The 14,537-nt window shown below is 46.1% G+C and overlaps 1 protein-coding gene and 1 non-coding gene across 2 annotated transcripts in view; both read right to left on the bottom strand.

The window, feature by feature from the left end:
- The window catches only part of col7a1l (collagen type VII alpha 1-like), a 34,623-nt gene that overhangs the window by 10,366 nt on the left and 9,720 nt on the right, over positions 1-14,537 (bottom strand). The window contains exons 11-75 of the mRNA XM_057023140.1: positions 14,155-14,271; positions 13,896-14,042; positions 13,651-13,770; positions 13,423-13,581; positions 12,906-13,019; positions 12,671-12,820; positions 12,257-12,394; positions 12,025-12,171; positions 11,789-11,908; positions 11,524-11,670; positions 11,186-11,422; positions 10,940-11,079; positions 10,360-10,483; positions 10,143-10,286; positions 9,875-10,071; positions 9,610-9,690; positions 9,480-9,497; positions 9,372-9,398; positions 9,221-9,286; positions 8,890-8,970; positions 8,776-8,802; positions 8,618-8,662; positions 8,454-8,528; positions 8,288-8,383; positions 8,153-8,179; positions 8,025-8,078; positions 7,864-7,935; positions 7,735-7,794; positions 7,623-7,658; positions 7,510-7,554; positions 7,403-7,438; positions 7,275-7,319; positions 7,127-7,198; positions 7,010-7,042; positions 6,717-6,788; positions 6,561-6,620; positions 6,440-6,475; positions 6,278-6,358; positions 6,047-6,082; positions 5,901-5,945; positions 5,485-5,547; positions 5,344-5,379; positions 5,016-5,042; positions 4,791-4,829; positions 4,664-4,717; positions 4,507-4,545; positions 4,386-4,439; positions 4,260-4,292; positions 4,109-4,174; positions 3,811-3,855; positions 3,524-3,559; positions 3,411-3,437; positions 3,268-3,330; positions 3,130-3,192; positions 3,037-3,054; positions 2,918-2,953; positions 2,783-2,821; positions 2,674-2,709; positions 2,463-2,585; positions 2,235-2,327; positions 1,974-2,147; positions 1,800-1,901; positions 1,175-1,219; positions 785-847; positions 177-263 (exon numbers count right to left, since the gene is read on the bottom strand). Of these exons, the coding sequence (XP_056879120.1) occupies positions 177-263; positions 785-847; positions 1,175-1,219; positions 1,800-1,901; positions 1,974-2,147; positions 2,235-2,327; positions 2,463-2,585; positions 2,674-2,709; positions 2,783-2,821; positions 2,918-2,953; positions 3,037-3,054; positions 3,130-3,192; positions 3,268-3,330; positions 3,411-3,437; positions 3,524-3,559; positions 3,811-3,855; positions 4,109-4,174; positions 4,260-4,292; positions 4,386-4,439; positions 4,507-4,545; positions 4,664-4,717; positions 4,791-4,829; positions 5,016-5,042; positions 5,344-5,379; positions 5,485-5,547; positions 5,901-5,945; positions 6,047-6,082; positions 6,278-6,358; positions 6,440-6,475; positions 6,561-6,620; positions 6,717-6,788; positions 7,010-7,042; positions 7,127-7,198; positions 7,275-7,319; positions 7,403-7,438; positions 7,510-7,554; positions 7,623-7,658; positions 7,735-7,794; positions 7,864-7,935; positions 8,025-8,078; positions 8,153-8,179; positions 8,288-8,383; positions 8,454-8,528; positions 8,618-8,662; positions 8,776-8,802; positions 8,890-8,970; positions 9,221-9,286; positions 9,372-9,398; positions 9,480-9,497; positions 9,610-9,690; positions 9,875-10,071; positions 10,143-10,286; positions 10,360-10,483; positions 10,940-11,079; positions 11,186-11,422; positions 11,524-11,670; positions 11,789-11,908; positions 12,025-12,171; positions 12,257-12,394; positions 12,671-12,820; positions 12,906-13,019; positions 13,423-13,581; positions 13,651-13,770; positions 13,896-14,042; positions 14,155-14,271 (4,988 nt within the window). The remainder of the gene's footprint in view (positions 1-176; positions 264-784; positions 848-1,174; positions 1,220-1,799; positions 1,902-1,973; positions 2,148-2,234; positions 2,328-2,462; positions 2,586-2,673; positions 2,710-2,782; positions 2,822-2,917; positions 2,954-3,036; positions 3,055-3,129; positions 3,193-3,267; positions 3,331-3,410; positions 3,438-3,523; positions 3,560-3,810; positions 3,856-4,108; positions 4,175-4,259; positions 4,293-4,385; positions 4,440-4,506; positions 4,546-4,663; positions 4,718-4,790; positions 4,830-5,015; positions 5,043-5,343; positions 5,380-5,484; positions 5,548-5,900; positions 5,946-6,046; positions 6,083-6,277; positions 6,359-6,439; positions 6,476-6,560; positions 6,621-6,716; positions 6,789-7,009; positions 7,043-7,126; positions 7,199-7,274; positions 7,320-7,402; positions 7,439-7,509; positions 7,555-7,622; positions 7,659-7,734; positions 7,795-7,863; positions 7,936-8,024; positions 8,079-8,152; positions 8,180-8,287; positions 8,384-8,453; positions 8,529-8,617; positions 8,663-8,775; positions 8,803-8,889; positions 8,971-9,220; positions 9,287-9,371; positions 9,399-9,479; positions 9,498-9,609; positions 9,691-9,874; positions 10,072-10,142; positions 10,287-10,359; positions 10,484-10,939; positions 11,080-11,185; positions 11,423-11,523; positions 11,671-11,788; positions 11,909-12,024; positions 12,172-12,256; positions 12,395-12,670; positions 12,821-12,905; positions 13,020-13,422; positions 13,582-13,650; positions 13,771-13,895; positions 14,043-14,154; positions 14,272-14,537) is intronic.
- On the bottom strand, positions 10,850-10,922 carry trnak-cuu (transfer RNA lysine (anticodon CUU)). Its single transcript has one exon. It is a non-coding gene; the product is annotated as a tRNA-Lys (tRNA).

Raw genomic sequence — 14,537 nt, 5'->3', positions numbered from 1 at the left:
AGGCCTATGATCACCATCGCCATGGTGATGCAGTGTCCTCCATCGTTTCCTGATGGCTGTTGGCAGCTTGCAGAAGGCTAAGCAGGCTGAACTTTTCACCAACTGTCCTCTCAATTCACCAGCACATGCATGATTTATCAGTATATCACATCAGTAGAGTGAAAATGACGTCATACATTCAGGAAAAAATCACTTCCTCTGTCTGGGGAGGCTGTAAAATGGTGACTGGTGGATGCTTCCTCTCCAGGGTTTCCTGTTTCATCCTGCAAAGACAGAACAAATAAGCAGAATTCACCAGGAGACTGGACTACAGCCGCCTTCCTTCTCCTCCTATCAGAATAAAGTCTTGCCACAGTCACTGCATTTACAGAATTACCAATTTTTGATCCAACGGCGGCACAAATGTTTGGAAACGAAGGTGCCAATGGTTAAAACCATATTCATCATCAACCCAACAGAATCAGATGCTGTTTAAAGAGGGTTAAATGAGGTCGTCTAAATGAACATTTCCCCCTTTGATGAAATAAATTGAATGGCGCCCTGCAGATAATCTGGGGAGCAGAGGCAGTGGGCTGAAATGACTAATTTGATTTTAATAATCATTCCAGATAGTGGGTGTGCCATTAACCAGCTCTCTGCTTGTGATTATGAGCCTGACAGGTCTGCTAATAAAGTAGTAACACCCACCACAACAGCTCTCCAAATCGGTAACAACGCCACGTCACATTAAAACGAAAGTTTCCCGCAGTTCTCAGATTAGTCACTCATTGCGGCGGCTGCCCACCTCATACTCGTATTCTTCCTCCTCCTCCTCCTCCTCCTCGTCTTGCTTGTCCTCTTTGCTTGTCTTTAAAGATGGGAGACATGACAATAATGAGATAAAGATACCGCAGCGCGTCATAATTTGTCATTCGTGGCAGCGGCGGGATCAGAGAATAGCCGAGTGATGAGGAGCCAGAGAGCCAAAGCTGCGGTCGATGTGATGAGAAGCACACTGACACGGGGAGAAACGCCTGCTTATAGCCTCTAAAACGGGAGTTATTGTTAGTTTATGATGAAAGATTTTAGCTACAAAGCATTTATTTTCCTGTATTGCAGAATCCTAAAATTCTGCAGGGTGGGGCTTCGTTGTGTTAGTGTTATGGATGAGTCTGACCCCTTTAGGGACATTTACCAGGCGTTGCCTCTGCCTCTTAGGTCGTCCGTTATTTCTGTTGCCCTGGTTAAAAAGTTGGAGGTTTAAGAGACAGAAAACAACGGATTTTCATGCATCAGATGATCAAGTATGAAAAAATTCAGATATAAGTAAATATATATATATCTATATTTAATAAAACACAATGTTGACAGAAAGACGTTAACAATAAACAATAATTTATTAATGGATTTCGGTTATAGCTCATTTATTGTTAAAAAAACAGTATATTAATAAATATATATGTAAATATTGTAGTGGGTCCCCCTCCATGGGTTGAGCTGTCATGTTTCTACGGTTACCCTGATGGACAGAAAGGCTGAAAATTGATCATGTAATTTCATTTCCAGTGATTACTCCTTAGTAAGTCTAAAAGCCAACAACTGAACCTGATTGAACCCGTGGGAACCAATTTTGTTCCCTGACAGCCATCTTAGACTAACATAGAGTTTAAGGAGGTTTGAGGCAGGTATCAAGGTACCTTAAAGTTAGACTCAAATCAATGTAGTTGTAAAGGAATCAGCTGCATGAAAGTAAGCTAATTTATGTTTAAATTGTCTTTTTGGGGTGACTGAAACATGTGAGATCATTGGTGCAGCGTTACCTTCCCGCGCTCTCTGTTCTTCTTCTTTTGTCCCTTCTCCAAAGAGACTTCTGGACTGAGCAAAACCGTCTCCGCCAAGGTTTCTGGTAACTCTGAAACAGTCTGAATAATTTAAGAATTTCAGGACATTTGAGAGCCAATAAACAATAAATAGCGTGTTCGTTTTCTCCTTACCTCCCGGGTGAAGGGAGGGTTTGAAGTAGAACCGATGACATTGAGAGATGCTCTGTCTCTGTCCCCGTTGGCTGAATCCTTAAAACTGGATCTGTTAAACTCACCTCCGTCAAAGTGCTGCTCGGCATTCTGGGTGATGGGAGGCTGTAATGTAGGAGCCGCGGCGGCGGGGCCCTTGACACCAGTTAAAAAGGTGATGAGCTGCATTCATAAACATGAATTCAGACAGAAAGGAACTCAGGTATCAGACCCGTCACTCACGAAGGGCAAAGGCAGCTGTCCTTTTAAACCGTAGCCCTCTGTCGCGTGTAACTCTGAGAGCTGCTGGCCGGCGACGTGAAACTTTCCCGAACTCTGAAATATAGAATTTCCCCGCCTTTGAGTTGGGTTTCGTATCCTTTTTATGATGTGAACGACTTAAAGTTTGAAACGAGTTCATAAAAGAGTGCCCAGGAAGTATGAGCTGCAGAGCTAGCTGGCTTGACTTACAGCGTACTCGCTGATGACGTTGGAGGTGCGGGTTTCTGCCGTTTCCTTTGTTTTCCTGGCTCCGAGCGAGTCCTCTGTTCCGTCCTGCAGCAGCCTGTCGATCAAAGCCCTCAGCAACGACAGCTGAGAGAGCGAAAATGGTCTTACTGACAGGATGGAGCGGAGACGGCGAGAGGAATCCTGCAATATTCATCAGTTGCCCCCAGCTCACCCTGATGCCGTAGGCTTCAAACATCATTTCGATGTCCTGTGGAAGATGGAAAACAAATTGCTGCACCCGCTTGAGCGTATTAGGGCAGCATTAGGGAGGTTTGACGCACCTTCATCTCTATAGATTTTCCCGGAGTTCCGGCATCTCCCTGCAGGAAACCAGCGCGGCCAAGAAAAAGGTCAATTCCATTTGAATACTGCGATTGATTTTTTTGTTTTTGTTTTCAGCAGAAACGTTTAACTACCTTGTCTCCTCTCAGGCCCATTTCTCCTTTATCCCCCTAAAAAAATCAGACAGGCCAGCAGGAGCAAATATGACATTTCAATTATACCTTGAGTGTAAACAGCTTTACCGCCATCGTACCTTCAACCCTGGCGCCCCCTGAACACAGAAGCAGAGGACATTCTGCCATTATTGAGGGGCTGTATGGAGCCGGAGTGTAAACATGTGACTCACAGTAGCTCCTGGAGGGCCCATTGGGATTGGGAAGGCTTGTCGGATATCATCAAGCGTGGCGCCCTGCATTCATTTAAAGAATATTGAGGTTAAGATTGTTCTGCTGTGATCATTTTCCAGAAAAGGACCACAATTTACCTCTGGAGTGACAAGCACCTGTTTGCCAGGCAAACCTGGGGGACCTGGTTCTCCCTTATTCCCCTGTGGCAAAAAAAATGAAAAGTTACAACAGTTACTTACAACCTCTAAATTTAGGAGTTTTGTTTCTCCGAAACACTTACATCTGCGCCCGCCTCGCCCCTCTCGCCCTGAAAGCCCCCCCCCCAAAAAAGGAAGATTGGAACTTGAACTGGCTTCACGAGTGCATTTGTCGGCCGTATTCGATTTTAAAGACCTTTTTTCCGATCTCTCCCTTTGGTCCTCTCTCACCCTGTGGAAAGAAAACAAATGACACCACTGTGCAGTCTGTCGCTCTCCAAGGTGCTGATCACCCTGACGACAACAGGAAGTCACGGGCCGATCCCATTAGATGACTGAAAGATGCTCTTAGAATGTAACTAACAGGTGTAATTACATTACATTTGCTATTTAAACAATGTTGACGGCTGAGCAGGAAAACAACAAAAACACTAAGACATATGAGCCGGTGCTCGGTGTCATTTGGCCCTAATTGCTCCTTACATCTTGTCCTGGCTGGCCTCTCTTCCCATCAATGCCAGGTCTACCCTGTAGAATATAGGAAATCAGTCAGTTACAGCAGGGGTGGACAAATCCAGTCCTCAACGCCTGAGTCAAGCCGGGTTTTGAGTCCTACCAGGTAGGCAAGCTTTCATCTGGGGTCCCACTGCCCTTGGTGAAAGCGTTTTGCAGTAGGACACAAAACCCGGCTTGTATGTGGCCCTCAGGACCTGGATGTGTCCACCCCTGATTATTGACAGCAGACCTGATCCAACCAGGTTATATTCAGCGTGACACTCACGGGAGTTCCTGGTAATCCAGGCATTCCGACAATCCCAAGTCGACCCTGCTCTCCCCTGTCCCCCTTCTACACACACACACACACACACACACACACACATACATAGGTGCTTCATTCCTCTCATCCATCACCAGGATTTGGCTGCACTCACCTGTCCAGGTCCTCCTTTCTGTCCCTGCTCCCCCTGCGTTCATCAGAAAACATCTTGTGAGCAACACGGAGACGTTGTCTGAGCAGATTACAGCCACGGAGATCATGTTGAGTATGTTTGGCTAACCTTCATTCCCGGTTTTCCTGGTAAACCGTCAAGCCCATTCCTTACCAGTCCAGCCTGCAAAAGACTGATAGTTCTCAACACAGTCGGGCCACAACAGGCACGTTTGTATGTATGCACCTACCACAGATGCTCCTGGTGGTCCAGGTCTCCCTTCTGGACCCTGTGGAGAAACATCCATCCTGTCAACAAAGTCATCAATAACAGGTTTCTGCATTTTGACAATAAACAAGTCAGAGAGCAACGACACGTGTCACGAGAATCTGCGACGGGACGCTCACTCTCGGTCCAGGTAGACCAGCTTCTCCTTTCACGCCAGGTTCTCCTCGTTCTCCCTGAAGGAATAACAGGAATTTACAGTACCAAACCCGCTCAAAAAAGGAAATAATAAAAATGACGCGTGACTACCTTTACCCCTCTAGTCAGAGCGGCGTGCTCGGCCCCGGCCTGGTGGGAAAAGATAAGAAATGGCGAGTTGTTCTAATTTGCATATGCTGGATGATATCAGCCAACTGGGAAATTGGATCTTTGTTCTTTTTGACTACCGATACAACAAAGACCTTTCCGGGCAAGAATGAGACAAAAATAACAATAATAATAACATTAATCTTTAAAAAAAGACGTTTTGTTTACTTGGGGTCCAGGAGGTCCAGGTTGTCCCTTTGTACCAACAGCAGCATGAGAACACACACACACAGATACACACACACACAGACACACACACACACACACACACAGAGTTAAGATCTATGGCGTCATGAACGTATAAGAGGCGCAGTCAAGGATGCTAAACACAAAAGCCAGACTTAATTATTGAACACATCAGGGGAGAGATCGTGAAGTCACGCTACGCTAGCAGGTTGCAAACATGTGACGTGGTGAGGGACACGGAAGACTGATCAGAATCAGACACAAGGGAGCCACTCAAGCATGAGGGGAACGCCGGTGATTATCAACCTACCGGCTCTCCTTTGTCACCTTTCTTTCCATCAGCTCCCTGCCGAGAAAAAAAAAAGTTCAAGTTTAGGCTTAAATGTTACATAATGATAATAACACTTGCTTTTTTTGTCATCGTTTCCATTACGCATTTTAAATAACCTACTTGTGGGCCAGTCTTTCCAAGATTACCCTTCTCTCCAGGGTCCCCCGGTAATCCTAGGAGACCCTGAACAGTATTTGGAAAAAAAATAGAAAATTAGAAATTTGATGTGTGAAAGAAACCATTTTTTTCGTTTGATTTTTTTTTTTTTTAGTCGAGAGCATATGTGGTTTAAATTTAGATCGACTTCAAGTGCAAAGGGGACGTCACGATCACGATTAAATATGGATCAGTGGACACTTCTGACGCTTGTTCTGACGGTGGTGTTTTTCACGAGACGCGGTTCATTCCCCCCCCCCCACACCGAATCTCCACTGACAACTGTGAACTTTGCATCATCTTGGAACAATATTATATGAAATTAAGACCACTCGGTCTAATTCTGATTCAATCTTAGTTTGAAAAAAATAGATTGATACCCTGATGCCTCTTTCGCCAGCCTCTCCGGGTGGTCCTTGTTCACCCTGTAGATCATTATGATCAATTAATGTTTGAACATAAGACTGTATGCCATATAATAATCTTTCCTGAGCCCAATAAGATAAAGTTAACATCAATAATTTACCTTAATTCCTTGGTCTCCTTTAATTCCAGACATTCCCTGCAAACAGTGTCAACAGTAATCACCTCTAACATGATGAATATATGCAAAATGCATCTGAAAGTGGAAATAGAAGTTTGTTTTATGTGCTTAAAGAATACCACAAGCTTTATTTGGCTCTTTGAATAATCCCTTAAAAAGAAAACACACTTGGGTTTTGCCTTAAAATCAAAACATGGCTGCAACGTTACTTACATCTTTACCTCTTAATCCTGGTTCTCCAGGATTTCCTGGTGAGCCAGGACTCCCTTTGTCACCTTTTGAGCCTTCCTGACCCTGGACACACATCTGTGTTAGTTAAGGAGAAGATACAGCGCAGGCTCCAATAAATATAATTTTTAGGTATTTTTTTCTTACTTTTGGTCCTGGTTTTCCTGACAGGCCAACATTTCCCTGTGAATTACAAAAAGAAACAACATTAAAAACAAAACAAAACAGATTTATGCTTCTCAATTATAAGTGTTAAATGGTTTTTCACCCTCTCTCCATTTTCTCCTTTCGGTCCCCGTTGTCCTGGAATCCCAAAACCAGGGCTTCCCTGTGCAAGAAATCATCAAGACCCAAAAGATTCTCACATTCCTGCTAAAATGCTACGCGCTAAAAGAAGAAAGTACATTCTACCATCATTTCCAACCTTTTCCCCTTTGTCTCCTTGTTCCCCTTTCATTCCCATGGGTCCCGCGGCCCCGACTGGACCAACATCCCCCTGGTAAAGACATAAACAAATAACTGAGTCATAACTGTATTTCAGCAACCTGTTAGCGATCAAATGCTGAACACTATTAAACTGTCTCTCAAATGAGGATAAAAAATAGCACAGGCTCCACTAGGGTGCTTAAAAACCTTCAAAACACTAATTACTGTAACTGTCGCATGGGCATTAATTTGAAACTGTACATCATTAATTTCTGGATCCATAAAACTTACCCTGGCACCTTTTTTCCCTGCCGGGCCCAGTATCTGTAGCGATGGGGGAAAGGCTGCATCATGGTGCTGAGAACAGGGAGATTTGTTGCTTCTAAATGAGTGACAACGTTTTCTTACCCCCTTGGCCGGGTCTCCAGGGGGACCTCTCGGACCCGTGTCGCCTTTTAACCCCAAAGGTCCTGTCAGTCCCTGGAAAACAAGGAAAAACGGGATTTTTGTCTGGCATTTCCAAGATGTTTGTGAGCGTATCTTAACTGGAACTCACTGTCGGTCCTGGTGGTCCTTTTGGACCCATCTCGCCTTGTTCACCCTACAGGAAATGGGAGCAAAGCGGGACTGGTGAGAAACATTTCTGCTCTGGCACCACAGACTAAAACTGGCTACATGGCCCACCTTGTCCCCTTGCTCTCCTTTCAATCCCTTCTTTCCCTGCAAGGAAGAATAATAATAATATTAAACTGGCAGAACATCTCTAGTTCTTGGACTCTTGTGCCGCGCACCCTTGGTCCGATGATCCCCGGAGTTCCCTGCTCTCCACGATCACCCTATAAAAGATGGAAATCAAGTTATTTTGCCCAGCTCTGCAGACTTTATGCAATTTTCAGGCCGTTACCTTTGGGCCAACTGGTCCCATGAAGCCTATATTCCCCTGAAACACAAGTGTTCAAACACCTACTGCGACTGAATTTCTTCTTCTAATGGATGTTAAATTGTATTTCCTTCACCTTCTCTCCCGGCTCACCGCGAGGACCTTGGATACCTTGAATGCCGAGGCCGTTTGCGCCCTGCAAAACAAATTCAATTGGGCTCAAACTTTGTGTATTTACGGCAGAGAAAACAACGTGAATTTGCACCTTTTCTCCTCTCTGACCAGGGGAACCTGGGACGCCATCGATGCCGATTGGACCGGGCAACCCGGCAATACCCTGCGAAGGTTCAGACGTGTGTCAGCGAGGAGGAGGAAAAGGATCTAAATGCTGATTAATCTTGTTAGTTTGCAACTGTATGTCCTTACATCTCTCCCCAGCTCTCCTTTGTCTCCTTTCACTCCCGGCTTCCCGCGTAAACCCTTTGAAAAACATCAGACGCGTGACCAGATCAAACGGGCTCAAAAGGCCACAGAGGAAGTTCTGATTTACATACTTTTTCACCAGGGTCCCCAGGATCTCCCTGAAACGTAAAACCACCTAAATCAACTCTCGGTTCTCATCTGAATGTCTGTAAGAGCCTGTGTGTCACATACAGTCGCGTCATGACCCATTAGTTTATGCGCACTACCTTCACTGATAACCCAGGTAATCCTGGTGGTCCTAACTGGCCCGGTAGGCCTGGAGGTCCATTGGCCCCCGCGACACCAGGTGGTCCTTGCGGACCCTGCAACACACAATTAACAACCCTTAACTTCTTCACTTCTAAGAAACAATAATCATTTTTTGGGACTCACCGAAGGTCCCTGCTCTCCTTTTCGCCCGGGAACAAAATTAGCACCAGGGCTGGCTATGACGTATCCAGGTTCTCCCTGAGCGGAAACACACGAGGAAAGAAAAATCAGTCCGGACTTCAACTTGAGGCAGGAATCAGTCTGAAGGAAACACACATTCAACATACTCGCTCTCCTCTCTGCCCCTTTGAGCCTGGGATTCCTGGTTGGCCCTAAAACGGAGGCGACCTTGAGATGTTAGTCGACAAATGATTGCGAATAATTTCACCTGGTTTTAGAAACAAAATCCCAAACTCCCACGTTTGGGGAGGGAGGCGTATCTTACCAAATCCCCCGGAGTGCCCGGAAGGCCCTGAAACAAAGAACAGGCAATAATCTCGATTGAACTTGAAGAGTAACCACATCAGAGGGAGATTTACGTGTTTAGGAATTCAGTTACCCGCTGGCCGCCAGGACCTGGAGGTCCAGTTCTCCCTGGTCGCCCTGGCAACCCAGGGACACCATCTGTTCCAGGAGGCCCCTGTTATATTCAAGCATTACATTTTGAGCTTAAGATAAATGACATCACAGGTAATCAATGCAACACTCGGGCCCCGTAGCAGGGGGGTTATTGGAATAGATACGATACAAATGAAAGATTAATGACAACAACAGGTTGATAAATCAGATTTTTGGGAATGCAGCCGCCATGTTAGTATTTACTGTAACGGCTGGGAAGGATGAGGGCGAAACAGAGCGAGGGACCAAACATGGGAAGCGAATGCTCTTACTCTTTCTCCTGGTTGTCCTTTAAAGGAATCAAAAGGATCATACGGTCCACCCTTTTGCCTGAATCTCTAAAAGAAAAATACACTTTTAATAATAACAGTAAGACATGTGGACACCGAGGCTGTGAGTGTGTGGAAGCATCGTACAACTTACCAGACTTCCAAGACCGAACCCATCTCCCTGACGGGATGAGAGCAACAAACAAATAAACAGACATTTGGATTCATTACTGCAGACCTACAAACTGTTGCATTGGCCCACCTTTTCCCCTTTTTGGCCCTGAAAGATGCAAGAAAAGGTGACAAAAATCAAAGCAAATATTGATCATCGTCTATATTCTGCCGCCGAGTTGTTTCTCTCACGACGACCGATGAGTCACGCTGGAACCCACCTTCGCGCACCGGGAGGGACACGGGCCCCGGGGCTGGAGCAGCTCGTCTGGGCTTTCAGTGGGAGCGTCCAACAGAGAGGACTGAAAGTGTGAAGCGAGGGGGGAAGGGACTCATTAGGGACTGGACGGGCATGTCGTGACACGAGTCACAAAATAAGGACACGACTCTGACGTGAGGTGGAGGACACGTGTGCTTGGACAGTAATAACCTGCTCGTTGGACACCACAACTAAAAATGCTGCATCTGCTATGTTGTGAGTGAAACATTTTCCTCTCTTGCCTCGACTTTGAACTCAGAGAGGAGCTCCTCGCTGCAGAGGCTGCTGATGAAGTCTCTCTCGACGGAGGGGAAGTCGTCGAAGGTCGGCGAGTAGAAGATGTTCTTGTAGCCGGCGGGCGCAGCTATTCTATGCAGCTCCTCGATGTCTGCGTTCGACACTCCCACCGCCAGGACGCTGACTCCTAGAGGAAGCACAGAGAGCTGAAGTGATGCTCCGTGCAAGACACGTGGGAGGTTTAAAACACACACTGACCAAGAGCACGTGCGATTCGTGAAGGTGGCACCACGTTATCCTGGGCCCTGCCGTCGGTGATCAGGACCAGGACATGGGCGGCTTCTGGACGCATCCCCAGGGACTCCTGGAACAGTTCTTCCACAACATAGCTGATGCCTTTTCCTATTTGAAAGGGCGGATTAGGCGACGTCTCATGATGACATGCGGGTTTGTACTTCGGGCGCGTGCTGCTTGCCTGTCCGGGTGTTGCCGCCTACGTATCGAAGCCCTCTGAGCGCCCTGAGAACAGAGTTTCTGTCCTTGAAGTCATTGAGACGGAATTCGATTCGAGGATCGTCGCTGTAATGAACCACTGCGATCTGAGGGGGGATTAACGGAGAAAAGGCTCATCATCATCAATCGTGAACAGCAGCTTAGCTGCAGCCGTATATTTACTGTAATCCTCGTAGATGGCTGATTTGGGTTATTATGTTACAGCTCAGGCGCTCAGGTAATCACAAGCCTCGTGACGTTAACAGTACCGGCCATACCACCGTATCACTGCCAACTTAACAGCTACTATTATTCAAAATTACTTGCATGCAGGTGACTTTAAAGTAGCAGTAATCCTTCATTATTAGATGCTGAAAACTGCATAATTCTGATACTTGCTGTGCTGTTCAAGTTTAACAGAGCCTGTCTCAGTAGCTTAAGACATAAGAAGAAGTCTGTAGACATCACAGCAGCGCCCAACGTGGGGCTCGAACCCACGACCCTGAGATTAAGAGTCTCATGCTCTACCGACTGAGCTAGCCGGGCACATCTGGATGACAAACCTGTGTCGTCTGAGGGCCAATAGCAGGAAAGTAGGTGGCAACACGGAATATGAAGTCTTTTATCTTGACAAAGTTGTTTGGGCCAATGCTGGAGGACTCATCCACCAGGAACACGATGTCTGCTTTGCTCTGTCCACACACTGAGGAAACAAAACAGGTCCTCATATACTCCCTAAGAGATACTCTTTAATGCAGCTGGTGCTGTATAATCCCACCACACAGAGCATAAATCAGAAGCCAGAATACCTGGTCTTTGTTCAGTTGTTGTCTCCACCACTCTGGATGTGGTCGATCTGTCTGATGTCTCCCCTCCTCCTCTGGACTGAGTGACCCGTGGCTGACCCCGAGGCTTCTGTGTTGTCCTGGATTCGGTGACTGGCGTTGTGGTCGTATGCTCGGTGGTCCTGGTGGCAGTGTGAGTGACATGAGGGGCCTCTGTTGTTGGCACAGGCAGGGCTGTCACCGTTGGAGGACCCTGCCCTTCTGGGAAGTAGAAATGATGTGACAAAGGCCCCTGAAAAAATACTGATGCCCTGAAACCCAAAACGGCTCCCAAGACTGAAATCCTTTCTGTAACGTCTTACCTATTTTTTGATATACCGTGCTTATAGGACCTTCCACTTCTCCATACAAGGGTCTGATGGTAAAAATATAAGTCCTGTCATGCAGCAAATCAGTGATCTTATGAACGGTGAAGCTGGGACCCAATTTCTGTGATTTAGTCTCCAACACTGGAAAAAAAGGAGCATTTTATTGCCTGGAAATGTCATCCTCCTGATACATGGAGTCACTCTTATCAGGTCGCCCATAAGGCAAGATCAAACACTCGTGTATCACTCCTCCTCTGACCTGAGATGTGCCTCCAGGTGAGGAGATATCCAGACACGCCGGTCACTGGTGTCCAGCTGAGCGTAACGCTGCTGTGCGTGGTGTTCAGTGCTGCAAAGCTGTTTACTTTTGGGAGATCCACTAAAACAGCGTGAGGGAACATTCAATGAAATTTTACGCTTAGAATATATAAACGTCCCTTTGATATGGTTGCCATAACCAAAACGTCCCCCAAGAAAACAGGACAGGAGACTCACAGGTGCGGGCAGTGACCAGCACTGGGCTTCCCTCCCGCTTGCCCACCATGGCGGAGAGCTGGACCTTGTAAGCTGAGCTCTCCCGCAGATTGTCAATGGTGAAGCTGTGTGACGCTCCAGACACCACGTGGGACTTCTGTTCACCTCCTGGAGCAGCAAAAGTTATCAGAAAGGATGTAAAATGGCCGTCCAGTCCTTGTCAAGAATAATCACAATATGTATGCTTCCGCACCCAGGAAGGGGATCCAGGAGACTTTGTACCCCGACGCTCCCGGCGTGTTCTTCCAGGATAAGGTGATCGAGTTGATTCCGACATCCACAACCTTCACCTCCTTCACTCTTGGGACGGGTCCTGTGTCTGAGACAGCAGCTGGAATATCAAACAACAACATTATCCTATCTCCCAGCTAACTGGGCCGACTTGAAACTCAATCTATTGTTTGTCAGGGAGCTGCAACAGGAATTTTGACATGAGGATCGCAACCGTGGTGACACATTCGGTAACTGACAGCGACAGGAAGGGCAGGACCAAAATACATCACTTCCAAGTCAGGCCGAGACAAGACAAGACAAGGCTTTGATGATGTCGTAGCTCGCGGCTATCTAGATCTAAACATAAGTCATGATTAAATAATCCTGGTTGTACCTGTGAGTTGAGATAAAGAGGATTCTGGACCCTCCGAGTTGCTGTAAACTGCACGGATAGTGATGTCATAGGGAGACTTTGGGTTCAGGCTCCCAATTCGATGGGAGAGAACGCTGCGGTCCAGGTAGGTGAACTGAGGTTTGGCTCCCCCTGGACCAAGTCAGGTTAGATGGAACAAATAAATTGTGTCGGGTGGTTAAAATCAATAAATGCAAACCCAAAGATGATTTTATACCAGTATTCCAAGACAGCTTGTACTCAGCCGCTTCAGCAACAGGACTCCACTCAACAGCTATGGAGCTACTGGTGTAAGACGTCACCTTGAAGTTGGACACAAAGCCCAGTGGAGCTGAAAAGAGGAAATAATTAAAATATTTATCACCAGTTAATCATTCAGGGACATTTTGAATGGGCTTCTTTAACGCAACAGTGACTGAAGACCTGGTCTTTGCTGCCCTCTAGTGGCAAAACCTGCAGCAGTGGCGGAAAAGACACCTTCTGACCGTAGATTAGGTGCAGGTGAGCTTTTGTTTTAGCGCTTCAGCATATATTTCCTTCATAATTAAAATAAATATAAGGTTCCTCATTCATTTATTGCGTGTTGAGCAACACATCACTGCACATCTTATAACACCCAATGCAAATGTAAAGCTAAGTCCTCCAACTTCAAATTAATCAAGTTTTTTAAATAACTTGTTCCACTATGGACGAGGCTTTCTGTGCACGTGAGATGAGTCTGCATTGTTGCTCACGGGTTTTGAAGGTTGCAGAGACTCCAGGTCCCACCACAGATCCGAACAGCACGTAGAGAGTCAGGACATACTCCGTGTCGTGGGCCACATTCTTTAAATGGTACTCTGTGGTGCTGCCGTTCAGAGCCAACTGCCTGGGACGGTCACGACCGACGAACTCTGATGAGAAATACGTTGACATTCACAGTGTAGCAAAGATGTGTGTGTCTGCAGGATGAGTAAAATCACCTGAGGTGGGTCCCCAGGCCAGTCTGTATCCCGTAGCTCCTGGTACGCTGTTCCACGAGATGAGTGCTGCACTGGTGCTCACAGAAGACACTTTTAAAGTCTGTACTGTGCTGCTTTCCACTGACACACACACACACACACACACACACACACACACACACACACACACACAAACATTGTGCTTTCTTTTCAACTTTAAATAGTCAGCGTTCTTATTTGCACTTCTTTGCGTGCATGAGTTTTACATGTCTTGATGTTGGCAGTGGTGATGGACCCTTCTGTGTCTCCAAAGATGGGGTTGATGGTAATGGTGTACTCAGTGCCTGGGCTAAGGCCCTGGATCATATAGAAGTTAAACGCTTCACCCAGGTTTATGTTCTCTATGTGTCCATCTGGAAGAAACAAAGTGTATATGGATAATTAATAAATTAAAGAGTATTTTTTTGGTTTTGTTTTCCTCTCACTTGTTTACGTGCAAGGCTCGAGAAGAGTCATCAACAGTACCTGAGGATTGCCATGTTAGCCGGTATCCTGTGGCACCTTTTACTGAGGTCCACCTTGCTTGGACTGTGTCAGTGGTGGCGTTCTGGACCAGGAATTTCTTAACTGGTACCAGCTTTACTGTAACAAACAAATAAGCACATGTTCACAAAAGCACACCACACAAAACAGCTCATATTATTAATAAATACACCACAGTGCTGAGCTAAAAGCTATCTGCGTAACGGTGGATAGCACCCTCTTGTGGATATAGTGTAGTACTACACTTCACATATGTGAGGTTATTTTTAAATCTTGTTTAATTAAGAAAATTATGAGCTTAAAGTAACCAAAATGTTATATATTTTAGATTAGTGTGTAAGGTCAATAAATCCACATATTTGCAA

Source organism: Takifugu flavidus, chromosome 22 (genome assembly GCF_003711565.1).
Source record: "Takifugu flavidus isolate HTHZ2018 chromosome 22, ASM371156v2, whole genome shotgun sequence".
NCBI lineage: Eukaryota > Metazoa > Chordata > Actinopteri > Tetraodontiformes > Tetraodontidae > Takifugu > Takifugu flavidus.
Note: the sequence above shows the minus strand (reverse complement) of the source record. Positions and strands in the feature narration are given on the sequence as shown.